This window comes from Ixodes scapularis, unplaced genomic scaffold, assembly GCF_016920785.2.
Source record: "Ixodes scapularis isolate PalLabHiFi unplaced genomic scaffold, ASM1692078v2 PGA_scaffold8__174_contigs__length_109621045, whole genome shotgun sequence".
NCBI lineage: Eukaryota > Metazoa > Arthropoda > Arachnida > Ixodida > Ixodidae > Ixodes > Ixodes scapularis.
The window spans coordinates 73,966,609-73,977,721 of NW_024609883.1; the positions used below are offsets into that span (position 1 = coordinate 73,966,609).

General features: G+C 52.5%; 1 protein-coding gene across 1 annotated transcript; it reads right to left on the minus strand.

Annotated features, from left to right (window-relative positions):
• Positions 1-9,394: 9,394 nt before the first annotated feature.
• On the minus strand, positions 9,395-10,354 carry LOC8033499. Its single transcript, XM_040213657.3, has one exon. It carries the CDS (start codon positions 10,352-10,354, stop codon positions 9,395-9,397), a length of 960 nt encoding a protein of 319 aa, XP_040069591.1.
• Positions 10,355-11,113: the final 759 nt, after the last annotated feature.

The window sequence follows — 11,113 nt, forward strand, 5'->3', positions numbered from 1 at the left end:
CCCCTTCAGCTCACCAGTGGTAAATAACTACTTAGTTATCAGTCCAATAAATACCCTCTTATAAAAAAAAGTAAGACAGTTGAACAGAACATGATACTTGAATCAATAAATCACTCATATAAAAAAAAAACTTGTCGAGTAAAGACAATTACTGGCAAATACACTTGCATAGCGCGGTGACATAGCTGACACTCCACAACCACCCAGCAAGCTGAATCTTACCAAATAAGGATTACTCAACGTCCTGTGGAATTCGGCTTTGGACGTACTGGGAGGACATTACTGCAGCACACATCTACCGTCAAGAAGACAGCAATATTTAACGAAAAAACAATTAACTAAAAATGACTTTAAACACAAAAATAACCAATCAGAACGCCTCTCAAAGACTGTTAGAATAAAAAGCACTTACAAATAACTCTGTACAGGGCCTTTCGGGCCGATCGCTGTGGACTACACGCGGGACTCGTCAGAGATTCGCGGCCCAGAGTTGGACACGGTTCAAACTCATCGGATCATGACAAAACGTACATTGCGCAGCAAGAACCCATGTCCCCGGTGGTCAAGAGGAAGGAGAGGATCCTCTCCTTGTCACTCACATGGAAGAGGAAGCGGTCCGTCGTGTCTTCGGTCCGTCGAAGCTAGTGGTGACATGTATGGCCACAACAAAGGAAGATCACCGGTGTGTAGGCGCTGTCGACAGAATATCCAAGGTCTTCACAATCCACATGTTGAAGATCGCACTTGGCATTAAACCATCGTTCTTACCGGTTCCAGTGGGGGTAGCGTGGATAGAGGAAATGCCGAGCCGCTTCGCCCAATAAAAAGAAGAAAAAAAAGTCCGCTAAGTAATAAAATGTACTTAAAGAACTTAGAAACTGACACCACGGTGTCCTGATATGAGCATGTTATCTTGCCATTCTTGAAAAGAGCCATCTCTGCCGGAAAAAAAAAGCTTCATGAATTGCGAAGCGCACCTGCCCCTTCGCAGTTCGCGGATGCGCGTGTTGGACATTAGGGAGTTTTCGTAGACCGCGTTGCCCCTTCCGCTAAGCGTTCCGCAACGAAGAAGTAGCTACTGCGCCTCCGCGCCGATAGCCTTGACTGTGGAGTTCCCGCTATCGTAGCGGGTTGCGGAGGGCCTTGCGGGACGGCGAAAACGATCTACGAAAACTCCCTATTGAGAGGACCGTCCCCACCGTTCTCCACTCCCTACCTTATCGTTAGGCCTTGGTTCACGCGATCCCACTTTCTGTCTGTCTGTCTGTGTGCGTGCGTGCGTGCGTGCGCGCGCGCGCGTGTGTGTGTGTGTGTGTGTGTGTGTTTGCGTGCGCGCGTGCGTGCGTGCGTGCGTGCTTTGCGGGCTGGACTCCGTCACTCCTAAGCTGAAAGTGAAGAGGAGGCTAATGGTGCTCGGTGAACCAATCGCACGTTTGGCTTTAATCACGTGATCACGCTTCCTCCCGTAACCACGCGCAGAGAGCGGAAAAGGCGATAACTGGTCTGGCGGGCGCGTAACTCGATGGACACAGTCAGCTTAGGGATGAAGGGGGCCTACCTCCTTCAAGGACGAGGGCGCCGTGTCACCTACGCTCACAAAGCAGGGATTTGGAGAGATTAGTGATAGTGGGTGGGGAAAGCGGGAGGGGAACTGCTTTCTCATCACCTTCTCGCGCCCTTTTCGAGGGACAGATAGAGTTCTTGCGCCAGGCCGAGGGACCTCAACCCGTTTCGAGGCCATCGGCGCGCCCCTCCCACTGCACTCTTCCCTCTCTCGAATTCTTTCGTTTGTCTCAGCTGGTATTTGCTATCCGGGTATCTAAAATACAATATGGTAGAGGTTGCTTAGACACGATATAATCGTCGATAACTCTATAACAAGAGGACAAAAAGGGACTGACAGACACGAAACACCGAACTCAGCTTGAAGCCTCAAGTCAAAATTAAAAAGATAATGATAAATCAAATGTCTCCTAACGAAAAAAGGGGCGATATAAATTTCAAGAAGATTGACGGCCACTTTGGCGTTCCCTCAGAGCACCAGTGAAGCTAACTAGCTTATGCCTCAAAATAAACAAAACAGAAGTGCATGCGCACAAAAAACAAAAAAAACAAAAAAAAAACATGCACACAAACTTGAGGATTGCGCCACATCGGTAGTCTAAAATATCAACATGTGGGTGATCGTACGGGTGCAGAATCTGTGTGCACGCTTCAACCAGCATAGTTCCATGTTTTAACCTAACATGTTGAGGGTCTACGAATGACGGCATGATTACGTTGCACACGCTCGTGAGCACACTTACTGTGTCTTATTTAAAAGCAGAATGCTCCACCGTCACGGCGAGGACCACACTCTAAGAGAAACAGGAGGAGAAAGGTAGCAACAGCGACTGTTCCTCCTTGTTGCGGACAAGTTGCCCAGAGAAGCGAGGAACGGCAGTTCAGGTGAAAGGAGGAGGGCGACATCCTCCTTTTTAGTTGGCGCAGGGGTAAAACATCGCGCTACTGACCAAGTGGTCGAAGGTTCGATCCCTAGAGGAGCGGGTTTTTTTTTTTTTCGTAATTTTTTTTTTATTTACCAAAACACACATAAACAAACCCAGACCGATAAAAGGATAATTAAAGTCCTTATTATTTACCGAGACGTTTTCCTCCTTCTCCAGGCAGACCGGAGAAAACTTTTGCCCTCCCGACCCATCTTCCTTCGGTTTCGTTTTTCGAGCACATCGCGCACGTTATTTAATAAATAAATGTTAAGTTGATTGAGCTTCAGCGGCAGCGAAGGCCGCCTGTAATTTCGTCTTCTAGTCCAAACGTGCAGAACATTTCGGTTGCATTGACGTTTTTACCACTAATTTTATCAAACGAGCTAACGAAGCCGCTAGAAACAGCGAAGTTCCGGAGCAGTGCTAGCAGCGCTACATACACTGGGTAAGACGGCCGTCTCCGATTTGCGGGACACACGCGGAACTACAGCAGCGAAACCACGAGGAACTGTGTCGACGTTTTCGACGTTATGGAAATCGCGGGAACCGCGTCCAAGGAAGGCAGGTTTTCCTGCCGGCTGTCTGGGTGCCTTCCGTGCTGAGTTAAGGCCTGTTCACACATGCAGCGGAGCGCTACAAGCATAGCGCTTAACTCGCGCTAAGCGCGTGCTGACGGAAGCGTTCACCTGCTTTGTATCGCACCGTCAAAACTGTTGCTCATGGCAGACGATAAGCAGCTGACGGCACGTGAGGAGCGCTACATCAGCGCTTCGCTGCATGTGAGAACCGGCCTTTAGGTTCTGTTGTCCCGTGCCGAGTGCCAACCGGCGTTCAACGTGATTCTGTATTTTTGCGTGTCAGCAACATCGTCAACGTGGTTCTGTATTTCTGCGTGTCAGCGACATCGTGATGGCAGTGTTGTGGGTTGTGAACAGAAGACTGGAATTATCACCGATGTGGTGTAACAACAAGATGAGATTAAGTAAACTGTCGGGCATTGATGCCGCTGGTCGGGCCGTGATCGGAGGGGGCGGGGTGTCGCACGATGACATTCCGCTTTACATTAAAGAGTTTAAAACCACTTGAGGGATTAGGTGCAGTCGATCGACGTGTGGATAGTCATGTTGGAACGCTGGTCTGAACGGTAAGCTCCTATCGTACAGTGGCCAATGTGACTGTCGGTCCCCGAGAGTGATTGCGCTATGGGGAAAAGACCGAACAGTATCAAAGTATGACGGAAAGTACGTATATTTACAATGGAAGTTTAGCATAAAAAAAAAAAGAAACAGGTAAAATCGAAAAAAAACAAACGCCATCCTTTATTTTAATGTTTAAAATCGGTTCCTGTAGAAACTGCCCTCCAAGTGGCGCGCTGAAATGAGCGCTAGAAGTTTTCGAGCACGCAACGGCGTAGCTCCGTACACTTAACAGTTGCCGCAGGTCGCGGCTTTGACTGCATTCAAGTTGATCGAAAAGCGATGTCTCTGCCCGTGAAGCATCACTTCCAGCTGAGTGAATATCCGCTCTACAAAGATTAATTCAGCCGTGCGCGAACAGCACAAATAGAAAAACAAACACTAAAATATAAATACTGGCTACGAAGGGCCGTGCGGGAAAACAAACTCATGGCTTGGAACCACATTGGAGCGGCTCGATTTATTGGCTTTCAAATAATTACGGCATGATCGAGCGTTTTCTTTTTAATAAGAGATTCATCCCCTGAGCCATTAAAAATTGTCTCAGATGTATGACATTGCTTAAAAAAAATGAACATGTTTGGAATATTTTTTATTGCTTAGGGAGTCACCGAAAAATTCCGTACGTTCAAAACGACCACTATAAAAGACGGAAACACAGGGTTCGGGAGTAGTGATCTGGGAAGTGTGATGTTGTATTGATGTTTGTATGTGCGATGCCTGAGTTTGCGCTCAATATATGTTCACCTGATGCTTGTAGTGTGCGTAACGTGTCTACATGTGTTAGAGATTCCCGAAGAAAAGGAAAGGCAATTGCGGCGTAAGAAAATAAAAATATTGTTTTGTAAAGCACGAATTGGGGCGGTACCTAGCACCACCTAGCCTAGCTACTTGCGATTACTCTGCTTGACCCTGCCATCTGGTGGCAAGGGATCTAACATCCTTTTACGCTACGTGGCTACGCCATAATTTCGTGTTACCGTGCTGAGGTAAGCCAAAAGATTGCTTCAAATTTGCTTTTTTTTTTTTTTTTGTTGAGAGCGGCTTTTGTTTTTGCGGGCGAATGATTTTCACTCCTCCGTGATGTGCGATTGACGCAACGGTTGACGAAGGAATTGTGGCTCGAGGAATAGCAAAGGTAAGACATAAAGTGCGCGAACTGGATGCCGGTTGTCTCCGTTGAACATCGCAGTGCTGACGATGAGAAGACTGAGTGACTGCATGCTTTCGAAACGTAAGTTTCTTTACCTGCAGGGGTAAAGAAACTTAGGAAATAAATACAGTTCGCGGAAAACTCGTGTTACGTTTTTATTTGCTGCTCCTCTCGCTTCGTACAATAGACTTAGGGCCGGTTGCACCAACGTCGCTTAGCGCAAAGCGGAGCTTAGCCGGGAACTTAAGCTTAGTTTCGGTTTCGTTCGGTTGCACCAAACTCGCTTATCGCTAAACCTAGCACTAAACTACGCTTAACTTAAGCGCCCAACATTGGGCGCTTTGCTTCTGGTTGTTTCTTAATCCTGGTGTAACAACCGTAAGTGTAGGACACTGAATGACAATGGTTGGGGATACAAAACTTTCCGCTGGCGGAACGACGGTCCGGTTACCGGCCTGCCTCCCGAGTCCCGACTGCCTTGTCCCAGCGGCGAAACTCGCCAAAGCACTTCCCTCCTCCCTCCGGCCCGGGGGACTTCGTCGCATGCGCGGTGCACGTGTTCAGGAACCGGCGGGCCCCCAAGGCCGGAGCGAGTCGAGCCCGTCTCCGCTGTGACGACGACCGGTTTTAGGGAAGGGGAGCACAGCAAGCGGCCCGCCGCGTACCACCATCGGCAACTCATTTATTTTCACGCTACAAATTCCTCCCTGTTCAGCTGAAGAGGTCCCAATCTCAGCATTAACATCCGCGACACACACCAAGAATTTCACGCACATAAATTATACACCAAAGAAAACCGCAAGCGCAGCATCTGAACACACAAGCACTTCATGCCAGAAGAAATAAGCGGCAACGGTGGACTTAGTGCACATACAATTGTCACACCTGACCCTTCCTTTGTTCAAGTCTTGCACTGCGTCGGAGTCCATTATCTGCCGGGTTTGTGGTTACTGTACTAGCACTTTCACTTCGAGCTCTCGGCGGTTCCGGAGTGTTCGGTACGTCCACGGCATCAAAGAACTCGTCCTCCGAACTCTCATCACTAGCTTGGTCAAGCCCCGCCGAGCCATCCTCCCCAATCTCACCGTCCCCGTCGGGGTCTCCCGGACGTTCGTAGTACGGTTTTAGCCGTGCCACGTTCACGATGTCCTTCCGGCGCCCGGTGCGGTCGACGATTTCCCAGTTGTTCGCTCCGGTCTGGCGCAGCAGTCTGAAGGGTCCATGGAAAGGGTGCAGGAACTTCGTGGTCCGATTGCGTTTGCGGATGGGCGTCCGAATGTAGACCAGGTCTCCTGTGCGAAAAGTGGCCTCCCTTCTGCTGACGTCATACCTCTGTTTGTTCTTCCGCTGTGCTTCCAGCTCACGAGTGGAAACAAGCTCTCTGGCTCTTTGCCACCTCTGCAGCACCTCTTGGTTGCTCGGGGCCCGCACCTCGTCGGACTGTACTCCTAGTGCCGCATCAAGGGGTAGCGTTTCCTCTCGTCCGTGCAAAAGGAAGAAGGGCGTGAACTTCGTCGTGTCATGCACAGAGGTATTGTAGGCAAAGGTCGCGTATGGCAGAAAACGGTCCCAGTCCCGATGATCAGCCGACACGTACATGCTTATCATGTGCGAGAGAGTGCGGTTAAATCTCTCGCACAACCCATTCGTCTGCGGGTGGTAGGCAGTGGTCCGGTGGTGATTCGTGGCGGTCAATCGGAAGAGCTCTTCTATCATATCCGCAACGAAGTGCCTTCCCCTGTCGGTGATCAGGCTTAGGGGAGCTCCGTGTCGAAGCACGACGCGCTCCAAAAAGTGTGTTGCGGCGCTTGCCGCTGTCGCATCGGGAGTTGCGACCGCCTCCGCCCATTTGGTATGGTAGTCCGTGATGACGAGAACGTAGCGATTGCCATCAGTCGTCCTGGTAAGGGGCCCCAGAAAGTCCATCCCTACCTGCTGAAATGGCTTGGGGCTGGGGGGTATCGGCTGTAGCTTTCCTGCAGTCATCAAGGGTGGCGTCTTCTTCGTCTGACAATCAGGGCATGACCGCACATGGCTGCGCACGGCTCGAAACATCCTCGGCCAGTAATACCTCTGGCGCACTCTCTCCCAGGTTCTCTTGACTCCCAAATGCCCGCTGGTCAAATCATCGTGGCACGATAACAAGACTTCTTTACGTAGCTGGCGGGGGACAGCCAAGGCTGACTGGAACTTCTCGAACCCTCTTGCCCGGCGATACAGTGCTCCATCGAGGAGGTGAAAGGCCCGGGCAACGCGCTTGGTTTTCGCTGCGACGGGTGCCTCCGGCTCTTCGAGGTGGTCGATGAGCGTCTTGAAAAAACCATCCTCTCTTTGCATTTTTGGCACGTCGATTTCTCGCAAGGCCAGCAGCGGGTGCTCGCTCTCATCGTCGTTGGTCTGCTGCTCTACTGGTAGTCGTGAGAGAGCGTCGGCGTTCATGTTCTTTCTGCCCGGGCGGTGCGTCACGGTTGCGTTGTATTCCTGCAGCAAAATACTCCATCGGACGAGTCTTCCGTTAGGATTTTTGGCATTCATTAGCCACGTCAGGCTAGACTGATCCGTGATAATCGTAAAATGGCTTCCGAAAATATACGGCCTAAACTGTCGGCAGGCGTACACAACCGCGAGGCACTCCTGTTCCACCGTAGAGTAGTTCTGCTCCGCTCGATTGAGATGTCGACTCACGTACGCCACCACCCTCTCCTGGCCGTCCTTTCTCTGAACGAGGACCGCGCCGATCCCATACCCACAGGCGTCGGTGTGAACCTCAGTGGGCAAGTCTGGATCGAAGTGACACAAAATGGGAGCCGTGGTCAAGCACCTCTTCAGAGCCTCGAATGCCCGATTGCAGTCATCATCCCAATGGAAAGTGACCTGCTTTCGCGTGAGGTCGGTGAGGGGTCTAGCGATGTTTGCGAAGTCACGTATGAATCGTCTGTAGTAATTGCAGAGGCCGAGAAAACTCTGTACGTCGCGCCTTGACCTCGGCACTCGAAAGTCGCTCACAGCTCTCAGCTTCTCAGGATCAGGTCGAACAGTCACTCCGTTGATCACATGTCCGAGGTATCGAATCTCCTCGGCACCAAATGTGCATTTGGAGGGCTGTAGGCGCAAGTTGGCCCCGTGGAGGGCCCCGAAGACGTCCCGAAGATCACACAGGTGCTGCTCGATCGTCCTGGAGTAGACCACGATATCGTCCAGATATGCGAGGCACACCCTCCACAGCATTGTCGACAGGACTTTGTTTATCATGCGTTGGAAGGTGGCCGGTGCATTGCAGAGCCCGAATGGGACTACATTGAACTCGTACAAGCCTGAACTGCACGAAAACGCCGTCTTCTCCTTGTCCTTTTCATCGATGGCGACCTGCCAATATCCGCTGGCCAAGTCAAGCGTCGTGAAGTACCTTGCTCCCTGCAGGGCGTCAACAATGTCGTCGATCCTTGGCAACGGGTGAACATCTTTCTTGGTGAGCTCATTCACTCGTCGAAAATCAACGCAAAACCTCCAGGTATCATTCCGCTTTTTGACGAGTACCACTGGCGATGACCAAGGGCTGGACGATTCGCGAATCACGCCGTTCCCGAGCATCTCGTAGACTTGCTCCTGGATCACAGTTCGCTCATACGGGGAGTGCCGGTACGGGTTCTGTCGAAGTGGGGTCGCGCTGCCTGTGTCGATGCCATGAGTCACGACATGAGTCCTTCCAGGCGGAGAATCAGGCGATGCGAAGAGATGACTGTACTCACTCACAAGATTCTGCAGGCGTTCTCTTTCGCTTGGCTCCAAGGTCTCTCCGAACGACACGCCTTCCCTGGCTCCAGGTGTCTCCGAGGTCAGTGGAGCGGCGACGCCCAGCTGAACATCCGCGATAGGGATCGCGTTTCCCATTTTTGTGCCCTTGGCAATAAAAAGCTCAGAACCGCCAGGATTGGCCACTCGCACGCATCCGATACCTCCGGAAAGTTCAGTGATGGTACGAGCAATCACTGGACGCTGTTTAGAGTGGTTGCCAGTCGCAGGTTCAATCACGGCCAGTCCGTTCATGTCAGCTCTCACCGACACCACGGCCTCAGAGCGTGGCGGTATGCAAACCTCTTCGCAGCAGTATACGGGCGCGTCTCCTGTAGTGGTAGATTCGTGACCGGTAAGCCCGAACTTTTGTCCCAGCAAATAAATGCACTTGTCAGGGAAATCCAGTACCACGCCCGCAGTGCGACAAAATGGCAGGCCGCATAGCATGTCGTAGTCAAACCCTTCGATTACGAGGAAACGCTCCCAAAGCTTGTTGACCCCGACTGTTATCTCAAGTTCAACTTCGCCTCGCGGCACTATAACTGCGCCGCTGATCACCCTCACACTTATACCCGAGGGGCTGCACTTCAAAGGGGCCTTGATCGTGTTGAGAAATCTTCCCGAAATCACATTAACTGCCGATCCCGTGTCGAGAATGAGAGACGTCTTCTCGCCATGCACTGTTGCCGGCAGCATAGCCAGGTGGCTCTTTGCGAGAGTCGCGAGAAGTGGCTCACCCTTTGCTTCCCCGGGAGGCGGCCTTAGTCCCGGGCGGGTCCGTTTCCCGACTGAACGTCGCGTCTTGGGCAGCTCCTCTGGATATGTCCGACTCTTCCGCATTTAAAGCAGATAGGCTGTCCGTTGGCGGCGCGTGTCGTGCGCGCGGGGAATGTGGGCCTTCTGGCATTGTACTCGGTGAGCGGTCTAAGCACTTCGGTCAGAGTTTTGAAGAAGTTGCCCACCTCCGATTGCAGATGTGGCGACGACGTAACCTCAGGCGGTGGCGCAGACGGCTGTTGGTAGAAGCCCGGTGCTGTCATCCCTTGTGGCGTTGCTCCTTGGGGGTCCGAGAAAGCTTGGCTGGCTCGTACCTCCTGACTCGCGTGTTGCGACGGCCGAGTGTTAAATCCCGGCAGTGGATGGGACGGCATAGCCCACATATTATGTTTGGCCATCTCGGTTGCTTGGGTCAGACGCTGGAGTGTGCCGAGGAAGTCGGCCGTGGTCTGCGGGTTGGCCAGAACGACTCGTTCCAGCATTTCTGGCCTGAGGCCGCGGGTCAGCTGTCGGAGCTTTTCCTCCTCTGTCATGGCCTCGTTGACTCGAGCGCAGAGCTGGAGTACATCGTAGAAGTACTCTTCCGGTAGCTCCGACGGCAGCTGGAACCGCTGGCTGAGCCGCAGATGGGCCCACTCCCGCATGCTGCGGTTCCCGAAGGTCTCCTTGAGCGCTGCCTTCCACGTTTCCCAGGTAGTTGGTGCGTTGGTCCCTCGCAGTGTCGTGGAGTACCATTTTCGAGCATTTCCCTCAAGAGCAACGCACAGGTACTGCTCACGGCGCGTTCCGTCCCAACCGTTGAAATCCCCTGCCCGCTCGTAGAACAGCAGCCAGTCGCTGACGTCATCTTCCGGATTGCCTTGAAACACCGGTGGCGTAAACATAGACCTGAACGCCGCAGCTCCCGGTGTTCCGGCTTCTGGGGGGGTCTGGTTCGTGGCCATCGCCGCCGTGTTGATGATCCTCCCGCTCCGCAGAACCCGGGAGTCGGCCGCTCCTTCTAGGCCGTCCGTGGTGTCGATGGCGTCGACTGAAGGCGCCCCACCAGCTCTGAAACCGCTGTCATATCGTAGAGTTTGGACCTACCCCGCATCTCCACCACTTGTAACAACCGTAAGTGTAGGACACTGAATGACAATGGTTGGGGATACAAAACTTTCCGCTGGCGGAACGACGGTCCGGTTACCGGCCTGCCTCCCGAGTCCCGACTGCCTTGTCCCAGCGGCGAAACTCGCCAAAGCACTTCCCTCCTCCCTCCGGCCCGGGGGACTTCGTCGCATGCGCGGTGCACGTGTTCAGGAACCGGCGGGCCCCCAAGGCCGGAGCGAGTCGAGCCCGTCTCCGCTGTGACGACGACCGGTTTTAGGGAAGGGGAGCACAGCAAGCGGCCCGCCGCGTACCACCATCGGCAACTCATTTATTTTCACGCTACACTGGATTAAAAACATGGCGGCTGCTTTGTCACGGTCGACGCGGTGGACGAAATTGGTTGTGCAAAGTGTTTTAGGCTACATCAGCGTGAAATTCTCGACAAAATGACTTTCGATTGGGACAAGGATGCAAAATATTGTCGCGTGAAGTGTTGATCGACCCCTGTTTTCAAGTTGGCTCTCCACTTTCAGGGCGTGTTAGCCCTAACCGAGAAACGTACGGAGCTGTGGGGCTCACTCTGTATTCCCGCTGGTTCTTCTGTCAACGAGCTT

What these genes read in the sequence shown, in the direction of transcription:
- LOC8033499 (XM_040213657.3), bottom strand. Translation starts at nt 10,354, where the DNA reads ATGGCCACGAACCAGACCCCCCCAGAAGCCGGAACACCGGGAGCTGCG.